Raw genomic sequence first — 24,769 nt, forward strand, 5'->3', positions numbered from 1 at the left:
TTTCAGTATTTTTTAAAATAATATACACATACCACATTTGTAACAGACATAGGTCATTTTTCCAAGAAACAAAACTTCCCACTTAAGAATTCAACAACTGTTTAAAAGATGGGCGTTAGGGGCCAGGAGTGTGGCCTAGTGGTAGAGTGCTTGCTTCGCATGCACGAAGATCCGGGTTCGATTTCCTGGTACCACATACATAGAAAAAAGCCGGAAGTGGTGCTGAAGCTCAAGTGGTAGAGCTCTAACCTTGAGAAAGCCCAAGGACAGTGATCAGGCCCTGAGCTCAAGCCCAAGACTGGGGGAAAAAAAAAACATGGGATGTTATAAATCAGCCAAGTGAAGCTTTTTACATAGACTACACATGTGGTACTCTCAGATGCCAAGCTCAAAGGGGTCAATTATGCAGACACACAATTTAAACAAAGTTAACACCTCATACCACTTGGCTAGGTTTAAAATATACAAAAAGACTAAGTGATGGTTCTCTTCTCAGCCACTGGACCACCGCTTTTTGGTAGTCACTCTCCCTATTCTAATGAACGATTAAGCATTATTCCTGCTCAAAAGTTTGTCATGGCTCCCTAATGTCAACATGGATGTATGGACATTAATAACCCTCCATAATTGAGTCCTAATCTGTTGTTCTGGTCTTACTTTCAACTAGTTCTTTTCTTGTGGAAAGACATCAATTTCAAGTGGTGATGTAGATATGTCTAAAACTCCTACCCCACATGGTTATTACAGATGGCTTAGGCCTTTGAAAAGTCAGAATTATCAAAGTAGTTGATATTTATTCAATATTTTTTTATTTTCTTTGAATCCAAGGCACTATGGATGAGGATGCATGCTGGTCAAGTACTTGACCACTCATGTGATACCCTGGTCCATTAGTTCTGAAATGATGTTTTTGACAGGAATAGAAAGTAGAGTGTTTTTGGGATTATGGAAAGGAAAATTAAGCTATGTAGTTGATTATTTTCCCTTTCCTCTTAAAAACTACCCAGTAAATTAAAATATAAGATGTTCTTTACTAGATCAGAATTAGGATTCAAAATGATGAGCTCCATCAAATAATTCTTTTTCTTTATAATTCTTCCTATGAAAAAATAAGAATGTCAGATTTTCAAACTTTATCTCTTTGTTTATTGGAAGTACTGAGGTTTAAACTCAGGACCTTGAGTATTCTAATTCAGTTTTGCTCTTGGCTGCTATTCTACCACTAAAGCCATACCTCTGGCCTAGAGTTTTGCAGATTAATTGGAGATAAGAGTCTTCTTTGGCTGATCCCCAGATTTCAGCCTCCTGAGTGGCTAGGATTATAGCTATGAGCTGGGGACCCAGTGTGAACATTATATGTTACCAGAAAGCTGTTCACTTTATCTCTGTTTAGCTCACACCCTAATCACATTGAAATTTAAGTAAAGAGTTGATCAATAATAGTCACTAGCAGAAATGTTATCCAGATTGTACTGTAACAAATAGTAGGATAGCTGACTTCATTTGCTAAGATAGGTGAACAGAAGATCCTATTAAGAGAGTAATATATTTGAGTAACACTTGGGAGTTAAGAATGTATCGATAATCATTAAGATTCTACAAGACAAATTCTATCCAGTGAAGTTTAAGAGTTGTTTTACACACAAACACACACACACACACACACACACACACACACACACACACACACACACACTCGCATACCATTGAAGAAAGTTACCTTAATTCTCTCTTCAATCTACTTAGATCTACTTAGAGAATGGTTTATATCACTGACTTTATTGCTGTAGCCTGGAAATGTTTGATGTCACTTTCTTAGTAGACATCTCGACTTGTGAAAGTGAGGTGTGGGAATTAGCCTGCCTCACTTCTAGGGAAAGCTCTGGTAGCTCTCTGTACTGAGGCAGTGCTTTCTTGTGGACACACTTGCTCTGTATTTCAGAGCCCTGGTGTGTATCGACACTTGATGAAGTGAGCCAGAGTTTAAGAGTATGCCAAGTATTCTGGAAACTCAATGAAAGTGCTAAGATTCATCAGGAAGGCCTAATGGCTCAGCTCTCTGGTCTCAGCGAGTAGTAAATATAATATTACTTGGTCTCTGGTCTCAGCGAGTAGTAAATATAATATTACTTGGGGAATAAAATCACAAATGTTTCAAAATAACCATATGAGGACAATAAAGCAAGAATGAATCTTCATTCCTTAATTTGCATCCTCCTCTCCAGGGTAAGTTATGTGAACTAGTTGATGACCTAAGAAAAGAGTTTCTTACCAGTATTCTGTGGGGTCCCAATGCAGCGAAGGTGGATTCCTCTCTTTAGGAAATAGGCTGTGATTTGAAAACTGGAACCTGTAAAATCAAAGGGTTTGAACCTCACAAATTTATTGTGACCAAAGCCCAGTACCTAATATGTAATATGCGTTAAACAATTTAACAAATTAAAGAATAAAAGCAAAAATAGAGGGTCCTAGGAAGCTGACAACAGGCTCCTAGACCCCAAAGTGGTTCAATATGAGGCCAAGCTGGGCAGAAAAGCTTGTAAAATCCATTCTCAAATCACAGCTGGTGCAGTGATATATGTTTGTTATTGAAAGCCATGTGGAAAGCTGATATCAGAAGATCATGGTAGAAAAGATCATGATCAGGCAGAAATGTCTGTGAGACTCTATCCCCAAAATAATCAGCAAAGAATAAATGGTAAAGCACCAAACTCTTGAGTTCAAATCCCCAACATCCCCTACTTCCTCTCCCCCCACCCCCGCCAATAAAGTAACCAGTGAAAAATAGGGCTGTAGGCATTGCTTAGTGGTTTGGTGACAGGCTAGCAAGAACAAGGCCCTGAGTTCAAAACCTAGTACCCTTAAACAAAAACAAAAGCAAAAACAAAAGCAAAAACAAAAGATCTAGTCTCAATTCATCAGAATGACCTATATGAAAAAGATAGAGCATTGATTTATAGCAATAATTTAGGGAGATTGGAATTCTAAATGTGCTATTGGGAGTACAAATTGGTATAGTTAAAAAAAAACACTTAAGAATCTGAAGCTGATAACTGTAACCTTTCTATACATTACCCTGACAATAAAATAAAAAAAAAATTAAAAAGAAGATAAAGCTAAATGTAATAAGCATGGATATATAGTGTCCCTAACAGCATTCTCCAATATTCTCAGACTGGAGCCGTCAACAGAAATTTTCTTTCTAGATGAGGATATAGCCAACTACTCAGTGAACTAGTATGCTGCTCCGAAAAATAACTACAGGCAGCTAGCAATAAATGACATAAACATATGATCAAGTTAAAGAAATCTGTCCAAAGGAGTGAATATTATATGTGAAAAGTGGAGATACGGCAGTTGATCTAGCACGGTTGTAAGAGAACATCAGATAATTAACTGAAAGTACCAGCCTAATAATTTCTTCTCTCCGTTTGTCATCCCCAACTTCCCTCTATGTCTAAATGAATCCGTTGTTGACCTCTTTTTGAAAAGGTCAAGAAAAAATATTCCCAGTTAACAAAGTGAAGTATCTGGTGGAACAATCAGAACCAAAAGGCTCACTGGAGAGGGCTGAAAATTTCCAAGAGCTAATTCAACCCCAAGGAAGTTGCTAAGCTTCCAAAGACAGCATTTAACCCATGAAATTGGAAGGTTTGACAGTGGAAGGAGTGATCCAGGACCACTAGACCATTTCTAGGGATACTAAGTTCTCTTCTCCCTCCAACAGTCCATGACAAGGATTGTTCTGAAACAACCTAATAAGAAGCTATTGGAGAAGCTTGCAGTGTTACGTTCAGTGCTCTCCTAACACCCCTGGGCAGAAAGAGCTCCAGCACCAGTAAAAAGAAACATCATGCTGTGTCTAAACAAGCTATGGCTCTGACAGCACAATTACCTTAGTCGTCCATAGTGAAGAAACAGCGACATGTACGAAACAGTAATCTCCAGATTTACTGAGACAAAACGTATGTTTCCCCACACATTAAGAAATGGATTGCATTTTAGTCACATGGCTCTCTTCTGCTAAAATGTTAAACAAAATATTCAGACCATCGGTATTACTTTGCATGCTTTAAAAAAGAGAATGGAAGTCACTTATACATCTGTTTATTTGTCCTGCTGCTGGGGGAGAGAGGTTAGAAGAAAGGAATCCTTTCTTGTAAATGCACAATAAGCCAAATTTAAAAGTGATTTTTTTCAAGTAATTATTTATGAGTTTTCCAAAGAAAGGAACAAAAATGAATATGCAATATCTAATTCATTTTGCTTTTGCTGGCCTACAGTTCTAGATGATTTAGATCCAGATGGCACTTTTGAAACTTCAAACCTTCTTCCTGTACCAAATCTCCAGCAATAAAATGTTATTATTAGGAAGAGGCTAAATGTGAAGTTGACCATAAATGCACAGTTCAGGAAGTCTGGTATCAGGAGATACCACTTGAGTGATAACCAAATCCTATTTTGGCTGCTAAACAATAAAAGTCACAATATGGCATGTTCTATAGAAAAGAAAGTAGTATAAGGCAGATTCCTGATGATTTGTTGCTGAAATTGCTAGAACAACTTAGTTCTAAAACTCGGTTCCCTATCCTTACATTTCTGTAATTTATAATTACGTTAAAAGTAATCTTTGATAAACTGGCAACTTATTATTAGTGATTTCAGTGGACAACTTAACCTAATAGAACCTCAATAGAAATGGCAAGCTTAACATGTTAAGAGAAGATTTGCACCTGCTTAGTACAAATTCCACTGGTCACATGAAACTTTTATTATTCAAAGAGAAACTTGAAGCGAGATTAAACACAAACAGTACTTGTATCAGCTCTTATGGCAAACTAAATTTGATATATAAACAGAAAATTACTGTTGTTAAAACACACTCAACTGGAATGTTTCAGGGAGATGTACTTCATTTATCAATAGATAATAGGCAGTAATAAAGACTATATTCTTATCTCTTCTCTTTATCATTGTTCATAACTAAGTTCAACAGGTCACTGGGATTTTTGTACTTAACCAGAGCTAAAGCAGAACTCCATTTCTGAAACTCAGCTGCAATGTGGCAAAGAATTTAGAGTGCCCTTTGCTTTCCCTACTCAGGCACCAGCACACAGCTTGCAACTCAATGTTCTAAATAACAGAAAACCTGAAGGCCAACGAAAACCATCAAGTGCTCATCTTTTGATATGAAAACTGTCTAACAATTGTCTTCTAAGATTGTCAGGCACTTGTAAACCATACTGAAGTGTATCTACTTTCTTGCTGACTACTGTGATCCTCCTTAGTCTGAGACTTCAGACCCAGGAAGAACCCAAGATTAAAGAGGGGCTGGTTTGTAACAAAAGCAGCTTTCCACCAGAAGTCTTTAGGTATGTGCATTTCTAGAAATAGTTTATGTTGTAGAATTGCTTAGTATCACACAATCACCCAGTATCATCAAGTCCATCTTCTCTGGGTTCAAAGTCTTCCATTCCCATTTCCCCTTTGGTCTCTGCACTGTGTGCAGACCTGTCACATTTTTCTGTATCCTACTGACAACCTCTAGATTCCCACCAACACCCCAAATTAAAACCTCATTAACTTTCTTCTGGCTTGCTTGGTTGCTCACCAAAGAATATTAATTCGTTTAGGGAAAAAAAGGGAGAAGGATTCACTAATATTTATGAAAGGGAAAACTAGTGTCTCTCACTATGCTATTTCATACTCAGTCTAAAACAAACTGCTGTGTAATACCTTTATAACTTTGAGACTCCTTGCATAGAGAAGCAAAAGTTGCCATCTTCTTTCCCCCAAATGTGAGTTGAAAAGATTCCACCTTGGCTTAGCAAGGCATCCAGATCAGTTTTTGTTGTTGTTGTTCATAGGTCTTGAATGCTGGGCCTGGGTACTGTCACTGAGTTCTTGCTCAAAGCTAGAGTTCTATCACTCTGCAATACCACTTCCAGTTTTCTGTTGGTTAATTGGAGATAAGAGTCTCACAGGGACTTTTCAGCCCAGGTTGGCTTTGGACTGTGATACTCATATCTCAGCTTCTTGAATAGCTAGGATTCACTGGCACCCAACTTTAGAACAGTTTTAAATAGAACTGTGCTCTGATGAGGAGTGCTCATTTTATGGGAGTGGTCATTTACTTGGGTGTTATAGTTTATAGTATCTGAGAGCAAATACCCACTATGAAGATTTTACTGTAAAACTATCCAGTCTCACTTGGTTCCTAGTGCACTCACAGCTTCTCTACAGCTGGCAAGGGGAGCCTGTGGCACAGTGCACAACATGGAAGGACCTCTCTGATGGCTACAGAGACCATGTGTGCATGGGGAGCCTGGAGAAATACCTCCATTGGGCCTGCTGAGCCATCAGGATGGCCTGGTAGATAGGCAATAGTTTTTTTTGGTTCATAGTGGGCTTTACTCACTACCTGCATGTCTTTCCTTCAGAAAAGCCTTCTTGCAAGCCATGAGGCAGGCTAAGGAAGAACTCCTGTGACCCTCAGTGCTTCTCTATGATGATTTCATCCTTAGATCCTGTGATAATGAAAAATTTCAAATATTCTGCCAAAACTCCAGTAACTCAAACACTCTAAAACCCATCATCTAGAACATATATTTATATATGTTCTATCTATCTATTCTCTATATATGTTAAACAATTTCAAAATAAATTAAAATTTATGGAGTTACTTCTACAATATGTGAGCATGACTCCTAAGGAATGACCTCATGCATCATCAATATGCTATGAGTTGAAAGATCTTTAGTCTGAAAATCCAAAATGCTCTCAAATACAAAAAAGTTTTGAACATCAACATGTACAGAAAGTTTCATACTTTGTAACATTTTGCTGTTCAACCAGTGAAATCTATACAAATACTCAAACAAACAAATGAAAAAACAACCTCTGCAATCTGGCAGTCATCCAGATGACTGGGATATTCAACATGTATTTTGAAATTAATCTGAACTTAGTTATTTGAAAAACCTCACTTGTTCAGAAAGTTATATACATCCTTCCTAGAAAACCTGAGATGAAAAGGGAACAAAAAAATCACAGATTTGATACTGTCACTTAAAATACAAAGAGAAACTAGCAATCCGGTGCTGATGGCTGCTCAGGAGGCTGAGATTTGAGGATTGTGGTTCAAAGCCACCTGGGCAGGAATGTCCCACTGAGACTCGTATCTCCAATTAACCATTCAAAAACCAGAAGTGGAGCTGTGGCTCAAAGTGGTAGAGCACTGTTCTTGAGCAAAAGACCTTAGGGACAGCACCCAGGCTGTGACTTTTTTCAAGCCCCAAGAACAACAACAAGCTCCATAAAGAACAGGTGGGGTGGGGGTGGGAGAGAGAAACTAGGTATGAGATAAAGTCTTCATTAAAGCCTCTATTTGTCTTCTTGAAGGATGTTGTAGAGCTACATGTGACTATTGCTGATGATGGGTAGGGCTGAGAAAGGGGCTATTTGATGGGAACTAAAAGTCAAGAATTCTGTCAGGTTTAAGAAGACACATATAATCCTCATCAAAAACCACAACTGGGAAAAAATTTGCAAGTGGAATATTTGGTCCTAATCTAAAAATTTCACTTACAAACTCAAGACATTTAGAGACTCCAAAAAATTTCCCTTGAGATAACATTGCATGTCCTTAAATGAGGATAATACTAGAATCTGAGTCACAATAAAGCTATGTCTACTTGATGCCAAAACAAATGGGGAAAACTGTTTAGGTTCATAATTTTCTAACGGAAAAATTGCTTCACTCAAATTTATTTTAAAATCATGTGTTATCTTGTTACTTTTGCAGGTAAGTATCACAGACCTTCTGTGTCATTGATCTCATTAGCCAGGGAGTCATCAGTGACTCTTCACAATGAGGAAGACTTATCACTTTCAGATCTCTTCTCCACAACTCCTCTACCACATTTATTTATAAAAATACACCCCAAACATTAAATATGAAAACTATGTTAAGATAATAGGAAGGCACTGATGTAATGATATTTAAAATAATGGTTCCCACAGTTCTAACTTTGCCAGGCCATGAATAATGATGAGAGTGATACAGTACTGGGTATTATAAAACAACATTCTCTACAAAACTCCACACTTGTCTTTAAAGAACTTGCATAAAAAAAACAGATTTTTGATTAATAATCTTCTACATGAGGTAGCTAGGTACTTGAACTGCTAGTTGTTCAAGAACATCCCTCAGCAATTGCTTCAATCTTCCCATCAGAGGTAAGGAAGAAAGTTGGACAGGCCTGTCCACTGGAGCTTCCTTGTCTTTCAGAGGAACTAGTCCTGACATCTGAGGTTGTAAAACCTTGTGCATGCCTGTGCATGGCAGAATCACAGGGCAAGAAACAACCTTGACCAGGGCATCTAGTCTACTTCCTGCTTATCAGCCTGGATCATATTTTTAAAAAACAATACCCAAATGCCAAAGTGAGAAGATGCCACACCTACTTATGTGCAGCTCAATTCTTCCTTATCAATTCAATGGAGGTTGTGAACACTGAAACTACAGGGCAAGACAGGTAGCAGGAAAAGGGCTGGGTTTGGACAGGAAAAGTGGATAGAATGCATGAGGGACACAACTCCAGCCACAAGCTGCCACCAAAATCTAGGGAACAGGCATCCCAGAAAAATCAATAATCCAATTTTTTTCCAGTCCTGGCGCTTAAACTCAGGGCCTGGGTAATGTCCTTGGACACTTTTTGCTCAAAGCTAGTGCTCTGCCACTTGAGAAACAGAGCCAATTCTGGCTTTTTTCTGTGTATGCGGAATCGAACCCAAGAGTTCATGTATGCTAGGCATGCACTCTACCACTAGGCCACACTCGCAGCCCTAGTAATCCAAATTTAAATGTGCAATCTCAGATTCTAAATCTACTACTACGTAGTCCAGGTAAAATGTTTCTGAAGGTCAGTGTGTCATCTTTGTGCTGTTACTTTGCAACCACTAACTTCCTGTCATTCTCTGGAAATTCAACTTGTTCTGTCTTGTGCAGAGCTGAAGATAAGCTTCCCACTTCCAAACATCTGCAGATATGTATTTATTCTAAGCCCAATCAACCCAAGTCCTTAACTATATTACCTGGGCTTGGGGATGATTTGTCATTTCCCTGACTTTTTAAAACTTTTAACATTAAAAATATTCATGTAACAGTTTGGCACAATGTGAGGAACATAAAAATATTATATAATATAAAACTCATTAACTGATTAAATGTGTAGAATCTCCTTAAAAATAAGAAAATTTCCATTATAATAGAGGGACTATTATTAGAAAGGGATTAGAAAGGGATCAGTGGGAAGGGGAGAGGAAAGAAAGGAAAACTGAAGAGCAATAAGGACCCATATATGTACATATATATGAATACAGAATAATGACAAGATAGAGAGGAATGAATGGGAATATGGTGGAGGGTGGAGGAGGGGGTGTGAATTTGTTCAAAGGGTCTCACTAAGGAGTCTAGACTGGCCTCAAACTTGCAATCATGCCTCAGTCACCCAAGTACTAGAATTAGAGGTAAGAGCTATCATAACTCTCTCAAAGAAATAGTTTTTACGTTTTGCCCAATTTTGCTATTGGCTTTTTATGCAGCCAATTATGATTTTCTAAAAAAAAATTACCTTGAACAGTGGATGTTTTTCCTGTACCCTGTAAAACAAGTTCCTCTTTAATGAATACTATTCTTTAATAAATACTGTACACTAAGATTTTGAATGACACTATCCTATTTCCTTCATTGCAAAATTTGACTTATAATTTCTGCTTTTATGTTTGAACAACATTGATTTGCATTTCCTTCTCTTTGACCTGTTTTTTTCTGTATCATTATACTAGACTCATAAAACATAGTTCAACATGTTAATTCTTATTCAAGTATATAAAACCAGATTTAGTTCTTAATTTTTTGGAAGCATTAACTCAATAAAATGTCTAAACTTGATGCTTTTAAAGGTTGTGGCTCTAATTCTTTAACAGGGTCTCTTCAGGTTCTGTATTTATTCTTAATTTATCTCTGCAATTTACATTATTCCATAAGTTGCATGATCTCACCAAATAATTCAAATTTATTAACAAGAAGTGATGTGTATAACTTTCATCTTTTAGTATCATAATTTTCACTTCCATTGTTATCCAGTTATGTCTTTATTGGTAATATTCCTATTCCTAATATTTCTCCTCACTTTTCCTTACATTATTCTCTACCAATTTTCTTCATAATAATTTTCTTCCCCAAACTAAATGTTAACTGGATTACAGGTATATGCTACTGCATTTGACCTTGAAATATCTTTTCTACTATGTATTTTCTTCTCTTCCTTTCCTTATCTTCTTTGAGTACAGTATGTCAGTCCTGCAGCCAGGGCACTGTGCCTTAATTGCTTTGCTCAAGGATAATAATCTACCATATGAATCACAGTTTTACTCCTGGCTTGTTGGTGGTTAACTGGAGATAAGAGTCTCATGGATATCCTGCCCTGGCTGGTTTTGAATCATGACCCCCAGATCTCAGCCTCTTGAGTAGTATTACAAGGGTGAATACCAGCCTAATTGATTTCTTTTTATTCTTTTCTTTTTTTTTCTCCTGAAATTTTATGGGCTTATTATTAGAAAAACATAATCTACATTTTTAAATTTTTCACCCATTCATTTTCAGCCTTCCTTCTTTTTAAATAGAAGGCTTTTAGGACTACTAGTTTCCCCTCAGAGGTATATCTTACAAATTCTGCAAAGCAGAGTTGTTTTCTTTTTAAATTAACCTGGGAAGTGTCACTGTTGCACTACCTCAAGAGGTAGCGCAATAGCCTGGAGCTGAAGAGTCGGACAGTGTCCAGGTCCACAGTTCAAGACCCAAGACTGTGTCCCTCCTCCCTCCCCCCAAAATCTTCAAACACTTGTAAAAAAGGAGTTGTCATTTAACAAAGCAGTTTATGAATATAATTTTAAGTATTTTCTATTTTTAATAATGTTTTCTTTTGATTCACAGACTATCTCTTTTTACTGATTTCTAAGTTAATTTTATTGTACAGAGTGTAGGCTGTTTCTATGCATGAGTGTATTTGAAATATATTGATGACCGCTTAGTGTATAGTTAATTTATATTTATTCTCTGTATGTAGTAACAAAAAGGAATTTTCTATTGCTATTAAATTCAGTTCAAAACATGTCTCTTGGCTCAAGCATTTAGTTATGTCATTCAGTTATATTCATGTTATTTACTTGACCAATTAAAGTTTCTTTCATAGTAGATTTAACACTTTCTCTTTAGTTCTACCTGTTTTTGTATGAAACTGTATTATATGCATCATGAAGTTTGGCATGATTACTTGTTCAGTGACTTAAACCATTAATGGGTATTTGAACTTTAAAATGCTATTTGCTGTAGCATTTATTTCATCTGACATTCATACACAGGCCTCAACAATCTTTTCAGTAGTAGTTGTTAGAAATACTCGTTTCTTCCTTGTGTTTTTGAGTTTTCTCAGATCTATGTTTTAGAAATAACTCTTCTAAATAGTATATACATATTTGAAAATCTAGCTTCATGAATGGAGAGAGGAAGGGAGGAAATACAGCCATAATATTCATTGCATAGCCTGTGAAACTAGGAAAATAGAGAGGAAGGACAGATGGGGCAAAATGATGAAAGGGGTGATATCAATGAAGATGTATTGTAATTACAAACTGACATGTTGAATGCTAACCCCTTTGATAACTACTTGAAAGCAATCTAAAAATTAGCTTTGCATTACACATTATGTCATCATAGTCACCAATAACCTTGGATTTGTTTTCAGCATTTCTTTTGTGCTGCTTCATTTTCTATTTTTCAAAAAAAGAAGTCTCTTAATATTTCTTAAATTAGTTGGAAGCCATTTATGGGGCAGAAACATCTACAGCAAACTCAGTTTCTCTTGTTACACCACCACCACCACCACCACCACCAACAAAACATGTAGCATATTCAAACGGAATATCAAATAGTTATAAATGATGGAAGCTACTACAAACTGTTAAAAGCAAAAGAAGCAGGATGCCATTAGCCTCAGGTTGTTTCTGTAAACCAACTAAAATGTAAATTAGAGGCATTCCTCATAACTGATTAATTTTGAGTTAAGGTTTTGCCAATTATAGTCAAGTAGCCAATTTGTTATATAATTAGAGACATCCCATCACACTATACCCAACAAGACTGTTTACCACTAGCCAATGATATAATTTCTGTGTTGTGCTCCTGTGTTCATTCTGCAGTAGCCTTTGCTCATATTGCTGGAAGAGTTCTCTGAACCTTTTCTGGTTTAGAGTACTGCCTGATCCATGAATTGTTCTTTGCTTAAATTAACTCTATTAAAATTATTTGGTTTCTAGTTTTTCTTTTAACAAATCTAAGTGAAAGATGGCAAAGTTGCCTGTAGCCACAGGAAACATCAGCAAGGAACATACACAAGGAACAGCCCAAAGAAAGAATGAGAGGCACTCTGGGTTATTAATTAAATAAATGCAAAATTGGATCTATTATAATAAAAGTATCTTCATCTTTGTGTATTCATTTTATGTATGTGGTAGTTCTCAAGGAAACAGAGAGGCTGGGGAAAGTTTATAAGATCATAAACTAACTTTTAGAGAGAAGGACCAGTAAGCCAGGTGTAAAGTTCAAATTAAAGTAAGAATTCCAATATATACTGGGGCAACTCTGTTGGAAGGCGTAAAGGTCCAAACATGCTTTTATGAAACCGAATGGAGAACAGAATCAGTGCTCCAGGCCAACAGATAAAGAGAAGCTAAGAGTCAGGAAGGAGGACACCTTAGAGAGTAATCGTTTTTTGTTTTTTGGTTTTTGGTTTTTTTTTTGCCAGTCCTGGGCTTGAGCTCAGGGCCTGAGCTGTCCTAGGGCTTTCTCAAGGCTAACGCTCTACCACTTGAGCCTCAGTACCACTTCCTGCTTTTTTCTATGTATATGGTACCAAGGAATCAAACAGGGAGGACTTTCGGTGCATGCTAGGCAAGCACTCTACCACTAGGCCAAACTCCTGGCCCCAAGAGAGAGTAGTTTTGAAGAGATGAGTTTAAAGAACAAATACCAGAGACCACCAGTGAGAGCAGAAAGAGAACAAAACACTGGAAACATTTGTGAGACAACTTCAGGGTAGAAGAATGAAAGTAAGAAAGAGACTGCAACAAACATTATTCCAGAAACTCTGAAACTAGGGGAAGCAGGAAAAAAAACCCCAAAACATAGAAACTTCAGAATAAATCATTTTTCAAGAAATACACACTTCTGCTTTAATTTCCTATTCTGAATTTCCTTTCTGTCTACTTTCTCCTCCTGGTGGTTAGGTAGCATGTTTTCTATTTTACACTTATTATGCAACTTAAGACTGCAGCAAACATATTTCCTAATGGTCATAGTTATTTGCAATTTCTATTCCATTTTATAAGTTGCTGGTCTTTTCCACAATTTGAATGCTTAACTCATTTATGAAAACCACAAGATATTCCCAAAGTTTATCATTTCCTTTATTTTCTCTTTTAGTTATTAAATCAATACAAAGTTCATGTAAGTATCTATTAGTTTACAGTCTCTCCAATGTCACTCATAAGACCACAGACCATAACTACTTTAGCAGTGTGAATTTCCATGGCAGAGACCTGTATCTGCAACCTTTAATGTAGACTAGGGTAAGTGTCAAAAAGCTGTATTCTTTTTAATGTTTTCCATGGAATTCTGATGCACTGTCAGATTTGAAAGGCATTTAGTTCTAGGTATTATTTCATGGATTTACTGGGATGTTATAGTACTGTTAGAGTGATAGTAGTGTTCTTGAAAGACAAAAACAAAAACTTAAGTTCTGTAATTGAATATGAGATACATTAGAAAGAATGATACTGTCATTCTGGGAGCCGTGGCTCACGCCTGTAATCCTAGCCACTCTGGAGGCTGAGATCTGAGGTTCAAAACCAGCCTGGGCACTAAAGAATGTGAGACTCTTATCTCCAGTTAATCACTAGGTCAAGCCCCATGACCCACCAAAACAAACAAAGAAACAAAAAAGGAAATGGAAAGATTTGGAGAAAAAAAAATGTACTACATGATATAAGCCAGACCCAAAGAAACAAAGGCTGCATAGTTTCCCTCAACTCTAACACCTAGAATATGCTTATAAACTTACAAGTAAACCCAATGGACAGTAAAAGTGAAATCCTTACAAATGGACATGATTAATTAAACAGCAATCTAACCATTCACACAGTGAGAAAAAGGAGGTTCTTAGGAAAGGATCACCAATGCTCAATAGCTTAGTGCATACGATCATATAAAGTGACTCTTATTAAAATAAACTCCAAGAAATGGAAATATGAAGTTTATTATTATACTGCTTTCAGTTTCTTTCTTTTTTCCTTTTTCCTTTGGGTAATTCTCTTCTGTTCCTTTTTTTTTTTTTTGCCAGCCCTGGGGCTTGAACTCTGGGCCTGGTCACCATCCTTGGGTTTCTCAAGGCTAGCCCTCTACTACTTGAGCCACAACACCACTTCTGGCTTTTTTTTTTTCCCCCTGTGTATGTGGTGCTGGGAAATCAAAGGTAAGGCTTCATGCATGCTAGGCAAGCACTCACCAGTAGGCCATGCTCCTGGCCCCTGTCCCTGCTTTTAATTTCTGTAGCCTTTATCTTGTATATAAGTTTGTCTGATTTGAAAGGGAAGCACAGAAATGGTAGGACAAAGACTGAATCAATTCAGCAGTGAAATCCACTAGATACTATGTTGGAAATGGACTATACTTTGGAGGGGCGGATGTGTTGGGAGGGGAAAAATTGGGAGATAATAAGGGAATGGAAGACACTGTTCAAAAGGAAATGTATTCCTTACCTGAATCATGTAACTGTAACTCCTCTGTACATAAATAAAAAGAGACATAAATTATTGTAGTTCCTTCTACACAAACAAAGAGGCCTTCAGCAAAGTATTATAGCAACAGTGAATAGGCATGGGGACAAAGGTAATTTCTAATGCACTCAAGGCACAAACGATTAAGGTAATTAGCTCAATAGTAATACCTCTGTAGAATTTCAAAGAATAGGTGTCATGCCTTTGTTTACATTTTAAAGTTTATGATCCATCTTTCCTCAGAAATTAATGAATCACCATGGTTTGCATTTACTTACTGCAAGTCCTTAAGAGTTCATATAAAATGTTTGTCATTATTGCAACATAAATCAAACAATGATACCACAAAATGACCTTTATGTCAAATTAAGAGGCTAAATCAAAGCTCAGACAGACTTGGAGTTAAAAAGGGAATCATGTAAAGCCAGGAGTTTGGCCTAGTGGTAAAGTGCTTGTCTCGCATGCACGAAGACCGGGGTTCAATTCCTCAGTACCATCTACCTAGAAAAAAGCCAGAAGTGGTGCTGAGGCTCAAGTGGTAGAGCGCTAGCCTTGAGAAAACCCAAGGACAGTGCTCAGGCCCTGAGCTCAAGCCCAGGACTGGGAAAAAAAGGGCGGGGGGGAATCATGTGTACTAACATTCAAGTTTTATTTCCAAAATACAACTTTGATATTCTTTTTTTCTACAATTTTATATTCTTGTTTAAGTTACTTTTAAAATAAAAATGGTATCTTTATAATTTTGTTTTGTTTACTAGCAATATCAATCCAAATAAATAATTTTTTCTTTTTTTATTGTGATTAATAGAAGGGTTACATTATATTCACCAGATAGAAGGTGCATAATTTCACAAACATTGATACCCTTTCTTATGACATGGTCCCATTTCCCTCCCACCCTCCCCCCGCTTATCTTGATTTCCCCCTTCCTTATCCAATTTCAAATAACCAATTAAGCACATATAAATAAAATATATCAGATAACAATGTGAACTATTGTAACAATATGAGATCAGGAAAAGGAAACAAAAGCCATATAATGAATGACTGTTGTTCTTAATGTACTATGTTATCTCTCATCTCTTTTGCCATCCCTTGGTTATCTCAAATAAATAATTCTTAAACAATAAGAAATTTAAAAAAAGCAGGAAAGAAACTCAATTTCCATGTAACATAATCATTACTATTGATATCAGGATATAACCACCAGAAAACATGTTGCCAGAATAGATACAATATGCTGCCTGCCCCACAGTATACTTGCACAAGGAAAGAAACTCATCACTAACAAACAACCTATATTTCATTAAGTCAGTGAATTACCTTCCAGTTGCAATGAATATAGGAGCTGCAAGAACATGTTAGTACCATCATATAGATTCAGCCAGCCAAATTCAAATGTGAGAAATTCCAGAGGATATTTCATCTGGTAAATAACTAACTACACAGGAGAACTATGCTGGGAAAAGTGTTTCTGCAGGCTAAAAGAGCTGGTTGCTTACAGTAATTAGCAAAGGACATTTATAAAAATTTGAATAAATCTTATTTGAATATTGATTTCTGTAATTTTAAGTTTTACAAAATGGAGATGCTGCCCAAAATTTGAAGTTGGAGAAGATGCATTTGAGACTTTCATTAAACCAAGTGAACTATTTATGGTGAATCCTTTACACATAAAAATTACTTCAAGTTTTATTAACTTCAACACAATATCTGAAGAAGAGAAAGGGGGAAACAGATGATAAATAATTATCTGTGCATTAAAACTGATGTAGGTGAGAGAAAACCATGGAGGTGGTAACACCATTTGAAAAGAACTGTAAATACCTTCCTTATATAACTGTAACCTCTTTACAATCACCTTTAGAATTATATAAAATTTTAAAAAACTGATGCAAGTGATAGATAAGTAGTTTATTATTATTATGATTATATATGTATATATATATGAACATTTTTGTAAATTAAAGTGCAAGACAGTTCTCTTTTTTTGTATGTGTGTGATTTGGTGGTGGGGCTTGAACTAGGGGCCTTGGCATTGTCCCTGAGCAATTCAGCTCAAGGCTATAGCCTTGAGCTAAGCCCCACTTCCTGTTTTCTAGAGGTTAATTGGAGATAAGAGTCTCAGACCCTTTTGTGCTTGGGCTGGCTTTGAACCTCAGATCTCAGCCTCTCCAGCAGCAGGTGTGAGCCACAGCTTCTGGATTTTTGATAAAATATCCCTAAGCCTTAAAGATGATGCATTTAAAATACGTTATCCTTTAATAAGGATAGTAACTTGGGCTTCTTTAACTCATTTAATTTTAAATGACTAATATAGATATCCATGAGCTTCCCTAGCCAGACCTTACAAGTATGGATAGGATAACTTTGATTGTTAATGCATTAAAAATCACTTATCATTTAAATTTATGTTTGCATTAATTAAGTTAAAACAGCCACTCAATAATATCCAGCAAATTTCCTACTACAAAAGAGAAAAAAAATTATGAAAGAGCAGAAGGGTAATCTCAGGTTTATTTCACAAGGCTAAAGTGATCAAAATAGTTTACAGCAAAAAAGGACAAAAATACAGAAATGTGGTTAAAAAACCTAGGAAGAAGCACTTGTATTTACTGTCAACTACTTTTAACAAAAGAGCCACGAAAATTAAATGAAGGACAGAATACTCTTTTTAAAATGTCATGGAGACATCTGAAAAAAAAATGAAGTTAAATCCTTACCTCACATCATATATAAAATTAACTTAAAACAGATGAAGACTTAGATGTTAAGAGTTAAAATTTTAAAGCTTTTGGGAAAAATAAGTATACATCTTCATAATCTTAGATTGTAGTGGCTATTTAGACGTAACAATAAAAGTACAAGAACAAAAATGGATCAGGTGGATATCAAAATTTGAAATGTTCATGCTAACACTAAAAGACAGCAAGAAGACAATCTACACACAAGAAGAAATATCTTGAAAATTATATATCTGACAGGACTATATAAATACAGAACTTCTATAACTGAATAATGAACAGAGAAATAATTTAGTTAAAAATAGCAAAGGCTCTAAACAGGGAGAAAGGATAAAGTAACAAAGGCGAATGATTGACGTTATATACATATACACACATACATTATATGAAAATAGTATGTTTAGTAAGATGGGAAGAAAGGAAAGAGAAAAGTTAAAAAAGGGTAATACACACAGGGTGAATTTGAGCAGTATATAAATAAACACACACACACACACACACACACACCTTTGTATCACAATGAAACCCTTTTGTATACTTGAATAAATTGTAAATATCATTAATCACCAGAGAAATAGGAATCTAACCCCCAATGAGATATCATATCAGACCCATCAGGATAGCTACAATAAACAGAGAAACCATAACAAGTGATGGAAAGGACAAAAAGAAGAGAACATTTCTATACACTCTTATTGGGAAATTTACAGCTGTTTGGAAATTCATCAATATGTTAACTACAGAGATAGAAAATCATCTAGAAAATTAATTGCTAGCTATAGGCCCAGGAAAGATGAACTAACCTACTAACAACAACAACAAGCACCTATATAGAAAGCCAGGAGTGGTGGTGCACACTTACAATCCAATACTCCAGAGACTGAGTTAGGAAGATGGGCTATTCAGTAGACACTATTTGGAAACTTATGGGTAGGGATGGGATGGAAAAACTGGGAGAGAATAAAGGAAGGGATGACATTGTTCAAAAAGAAATGCATTCAATGCCTGATATAAAATGGTAACCCCTCTGTACATCACCTTGATTTAAAAAAAAAAAGTAAAAAAAAGCTAAGCAATATATGTATTTTTTCAAAAGGTAACAACAAAAAAAAAAACAATCACTTTAGAAAAAGCCTGCAGGACAGGAGCAGTGGTTCTGGCCTGTAAGCCCAGCTACTCAGGAGGCTGAGAGCTCCAGCCCGGGCACAAAAGGGCTTGACACTCTTATCTCCAATTAATCTCTAGAAAACGAGAAGTGGGGCTTGGCTCAAGGGTAGGATGGTGGCCTTGAGCTGAAGAGCTCAGGGACAGCACCCAGGCTGAGTTGAAGCTGCATGACCCACATAAAAAAAAAAAAAGAAAAAGCCTTCCAAAGGGTCAGCTTTGTAGTTAGGAAAATGATAACTGGGTAGGTTATTCCAGAAAAAGACAATTTTCCTATATTTCACTGCTGTCTTGCATAGTAGCCTCCCTAAGGTTTATTAACAGCTTGAAGAAAAATATTAATAAGATGAAAATGAGGAGGGAGTTGAAAAAGTTTCCTTACAAAATGACTCTAGACCTTTTAAAATTAAAATGCACTTTATTAAACCAAGGATAAACTTACACAATGCAAAAGGCTTAAATCTTCCCAAAGTTCATATTACCTTGCAGGAAAACTCAGAAACTGTTTTACTTTCAAACGTATCTCATAAAGAAAGATTTGCTACGTGTTTAAAAAAAATGTTTTCTATTTCAGAGAAAGTTTTACAAGTCATTCTTGTAAATAATGAGTATTCCCCCCCCCCCCAAGGGAGTATTTTTTACTTCAGCATTTCTGAGAGTACACAAAGTTAAAACCATGTAAAATCGAGTTTCTCACAGTTGGGGGAGAACAAAACACCACAAATAGGAAACCAGACAGCTAGGGGGTCAAAACACTACACTTCCAGGTCAGACTTCTGGATGCAATTAAGTCAAATTCCTGAAAATATTTATAAGGAAATCATATTTTGGTATTCCCTTTAATGTTCATAACTTTTATTTTCTTTAGGAGAAATTTATATTTGTATGATCATATACATATCTATACATTCACTAAATACATAATGCAAAACAGATACATTTACTTAGGCATACACATTATCTGTGACCCTAAAATTATACTTTGATCTTTGCCTAAAACTTTATGATGTCTTGTAAGCATTTAAAAAATATTTGAGGTTCCATGCAGTCATGTTTTATTTTTGTTTACTGTAGACACAGATAATGTTCAAGATGTTTCACAAAATATTTAGGCCAAGTTTCTCATTATGTAACATAATTTATGATTAAATAATTAAAATAAAATTTGAATCTGATTGGATTATAGTCTCTTAAGTGATGACAGAACTGGGGTAGAATAACAAATATAAGTATGCTATATAATTAAGGTATCTAAAGTTATTAAACTGCCTTTGCTCAGCTTCCTTGGAATTACCTGGCAGTTCTTAATTTCTTAATGCTTCACAGATACCCATCTTACTCAAAAATTTTTGGCAGATTCACTTAGAGATAGGATAAAAATGTCTACAGTACCAGAGGAAACACATACTTTTGCCTGGTGTTCAGAAGCTTTCATAGTAAGTATATATTCATTTTGATTGTACACTGAGAAAGTTAACTGAATTTAGTAACTAAAAAATAAGACATAAGTTTAGAATTTCTACATTATAAAAAATTATAATAGTTACTAATGCCATGTCAGGGAATCTGAAAATTAATCATTTGGGTTTTTAATCATTTGGGTTGTGTTGAAAATTCCCAAGATATTTAGTTAGCAAACTTTGGTCCCAAAACACTATGCCGGTATATTATTCTACATAAGTGGCTCCTTACTTGTCCTTTATGTCTTTTAAAACTCAGGGTTCTTACCGACATTTAATTTGTCAGATTATTATCTGTCTATTACTTTTTATGGTTATTAAAATCAGTGATATGAAACTTCATTAATAGGAAATTTAAAATCTTGGCATTAGAAAGGAGGTAGGAAAAAGTGGAAAATGATGAAAACACCAAGTTGTATTTGTAGGGTATATGCATAACTATTCATTAAATACGTAACAGAAACACACAAACACACACACAGATCTACAATTTTGTCTTGACCAAAGGGAGAAACCAAAACGACTGGCATTGTAATTTGAAACTGTGTTTTCAGAAGGAAGAATTGTCATCTTTCTGATGTTCAGGTTGTGAGTTCAGGGAGAAATGGATGGTGGGAAATAGAGAGAGAAAAGAAGCAGTGTACTCAAATACTAAGAGGATCATTTTAACAAGAGGTTTATACAACCTGCAAAAGTGGTTCATACTGAAACTCAATACCTACTCCATGTGGGAAAAAGAATACTCACCTTTTTGTAGTCTTATCAGTCAGGCTTTTTTTGTGTGTGTGTACTTTAATTTTTTGTAAAGTTAAGTAGGCAAAGAATGAAGAATTGCACAATGGTTGCAATATCTGTGATAGGTGACTATGGCAAGTGAAAACATGACTAGTAAAGTTCAGAGATGTTTTTTTCTCTCCCCATATTACACTGAATGGCAAGAACAATCTCAGTTCTTGAGTTGTCATTGCTGCTTTAGCGCACTTTTAGTAAAACACTGAAAACTTAAGTTTTACAAATTGTCTATTCCTGGAAAAGTAACCTGTGTTCAAATTGTGGCACATTCACCAAAGGGCTTATAGGCCCTTGCTTTCGTTATTGCCCTTTTAAAAGCTTCCCATGTGTGGATGAAAGCCTATAAAATGTTTTGATTGAGTACATTATAGGAAGAAATGTAAATAATAACCAAAGGTATTTAAACATGTGTAAAAAGAAAGCATATGTTTCTACTGTGCTCTAGGACAAATTTTCCAAGGGAAATTCATTTCTGCCTGTAAAAGGGCTGTGGGCAAAAAAACAATGTCTGCAAAATTAAGAACATTTAAATGATTAGCAGGTAACTGAAAATATGCTGTGGTTTGTTCCTACTTTGACGACTTCTTGCTTTTCTGTCCTACATTTTTTACTTGGGCGCAGCTCCCCTCTGAACCAGTTGTTCCCAGTGTGAACAAAAGGCACCAAGACTCCAGTGGAGCATCTGACTCACACGAAAGTAGAGGTAAAAACAGTCATATTTGTCAAGGGCCTTTGTTTACTCAGGTTTAACAGTTGGTGGATATACAGTATTTTTAAACTGTTGTTAATGTGTAGGAGAAATGCTGACTAAAAGGAAGGACATGGGTGGTTGCTATGGGACAACTCAGCAGTTCTTTTCTGAAAAGGACTCAAGGTTTGTATGGAGGAAGGGTTGGGTTTAAAGGGGAAAAAGTGCTTCACTTTCAAAATTTATTTTACATAGGAAAAGGCTCTGTTTTCTATGGGCTGGGAAAATAAATACATAATAAAAGACTACATATACAAATTTGCACTCATGGGGATGCCAGGGCGGAGGGCTCAGGAGGCAAGGCTGTCTGAAGAGCAAGAGGAAAGCTTTTCTTGGCAGGTATCTTGCATTGTATCAGGCATTGGGGAAAGAGGGGAATGTTACTCAGACAGAGTGAAGAATAGGGAGCATTTGCTTATTTTGGCCATGCATGTCCTTTTCTCTTTCTCTTCTTGTGTGAACACTCACTGATTCCCTAGCAAGGGGGTGGTGTTGCAAGGGGGGCGTGCAAGAAGGGAAACCGTAGTACTTCTCCCTTATATATCTGTAAACTCTACCTGGCATGACTACTCTATACTGTGGCACGACTGCCACAGAAAGAAGAGCTCATTTTGGCTAAAGACACCAACTGAGAATTTAGATCAATCTGATGAGAACAACAGCCAAGAAGAAAGCCTCTGCAGAAAGAAACCACAGTGCCCAGGAAAATTTAATTTATTTTAGGGCATTTGCCAAGGGACTGGGTTTCTTAGATGTTAACTACAAGAGAATTTTATAAAGAATAGAATAGTCAGTACAAAAAAAATTACTGCTCTATAAAAACAAACAAACGAAGTAGGCCCTGTTTAGATAATGCAGCAAATCAAGTGCTTGCAACTCCATGAGATTTGCTTTGGGTCTACTTCTCTTTTTCTACCTCATGATCAGAGAGTAGGGATACAAGTCTAAAACAAGTATAGTCACATAAAAGACCAAGAACACTGTTTCTGGTTAATTAAATGAGAGCTGTTTTCATAACTGAAGGAAATTTTTAGTTTTAAAATGCACAGCTTTCTCCTTACTAGAAATGCAAAGTAGTGAAGACCAATAGAAGGGAGACCACATTTCACACTGCCCCCGACACTTAATTAGTAACTATGAAACCTCTGGACAGGTTACCTGAACTCTCATCTTTACAATAAGAGCTTAGAATGGTAGCAGTAGGGCTGAAGGAACAGCTTAGTGCTTGAGTTGAAATCCAGCAGAGGTGATGGGGACAAGAGTGATGGCTTGAAAGGCTGTACCAAGGATCTGCCGCAAGTATGAGGAAGACCCACCCAGGGTTATTACATGGTAGCTGACACTAGTAATAACAACTAAAGGATGGCTAGGATAGAATGGGCCGGCAGGAAGGTATTTTCAATCTCCAGATAAATCTTATACAGGGATAGGACATGATTTTGATTTTCTGAAAACCAAAACAGTGACTTAGTAATTTGTAATTATAGACCTCTGTCTTTAATGCTCTTTTACCTGTGTTTTGTTCTAGAAGTAAGAGACTGACACAATAGACTTAGGGCCTAGAGGCCTGCAATATTGATTCATTTATTGTACTCCTCAGTATCTGGATCCCAAGTAAAGTTCAACAGAACAAATATCCTTTCCTTAATGAGACAGAAGTTCATCTAGAAATAAAGAGCAGTAACTGGAACGAATGCCTCTGCTTTAAAAAGTAAATTAAAATATTGAAAAAAGAAAGGAAAGACCCAGAGAAAAAGTTATAGAAAATCAGGTAGGGGTCACTAAGATAAGAGATATATCTAAGCACAGTCATAGAGTGAGAATTTTGTCTAGAAGCTTGGAAGAAGAATGTGCAAAGGCCCATTTTAAGAGAAAACATCATGCTCTGGGGACAAACCAGTTATGGCCACAGAAGCTCTTCAAAAATGTTTGGCAAAGGCCAACAATGACTTTCCTCATAGAGAGGGGTTCTTCCTGAATCTAATGTCCCACAGTCCAGTCTAGGTACAAGGCAGGTAGTTTGCCCAGCATCCTTCTGAGCAGTTGGAATGCTGAGAATAGTATATGTGACATTTCTATCCTTAGAAGTTATCTTCATGCTTGTGCAATAAAAAGGATGGTCAGTGGGAGAACTGGGTTCTTCCAACAGAATGTGAGCTGTGAGCACTGAAATTCACTGAGCTATACCAGGTAAAGCTGAGTATAGTAACAAGAGTATACTGTATGTGCATATGACATTCTGTATAGGAATGCCATCCTACGCCAAGTGATCCCCAAATTTCCCTATGTTTCCCAGAACTTTTTGAAAATGCTGCAAGCCCAACTTGAGCAGGCCACTGTTGTCAAGGCTGTTCCTAAGTGAACAGAAAACCTTGATGGGACAGACATCCTCAGAGAGAAAGACATAACTTCTAGGAAGATTAATGACCACAGTATATGGTGCCTAAAGACCACAAATGTTCAAGATGGGGTAGTTCATCCGGTGACTTAAATGGTCAAAATTTTGCCATCAATTATAACCTATAGCCAGACAAGTATACTGGAAGGAATTCAGACAGACTGATGACAAGGACACTTTGGAAAAGTTATGGAAAAAGTTTGTATTTTTAAGTGAATTTTCACCAAAAGGCCCTTCAGGAGACATTTTATAATGAGGTAGACAAGATGACCTATCTCATGAATGCCAGCTGGCTTCCTTTCCTAGCTGCCAAAGAGCCAGTGACAGGTTTCACAAGTAATATGGCCACGGTGGCAAAGATGAAGGCTCTGCTTGGAGTAAACAAAGATGAAGGCTCTGCTTGGAGTAAACAATGTAAGCTTAAGCTCGCTAAACCTACTGAAATCTAGCAAAAGTGTCTATTTTGTCTGTAGTAATTAATCAGGCCTCTTCAGCAAGTCTCATAGCACAGGTGGATGGGGCAGAGGTGATGAGTAGACTAAATCAAATCTCTTTCATTCAGAGC

At 36.4% G+C, this 24,769-nt stretch overlaps 1 protein-coding gene across 1 annotated transcript in view; it reads right to left on the bottom strand.

Annotated features, from left to right (window-relative positions):
• Slx4ip (SLX4 interacting protein) overlaps window positions 1-24,769 on the bottom strand; it is a 136,661-nt gene that overhangs the window by 21,345 nt on the left and 90,547 nt on the right. The window contains 2 exon segments of the mRNA XM_090351990.1: window positions 2,273-2,350; window positions 14,881-14,904. Coding sequence (XP_090208116.1) covers window positions 2,273-2,350; window positions 14,881-14,904 — 102 coding nt within the window.

This window comes from Megascapheus bottae, chromosome 18 (assembly GCF_031878675.1).
Source record: "Megascapheus bottae isolate mThoBot1 chromosome 18, mThoBot2.hap1, whole genome shotgun sequence".
In the NCBI taxonomy this organism is placed as follows: domain Eukaryota; kingdom Metazoa; phylum Chordata; class Mammalia; order Rodentia; family Geomyidae; genus Megascapheus; species Megascapheus bottae.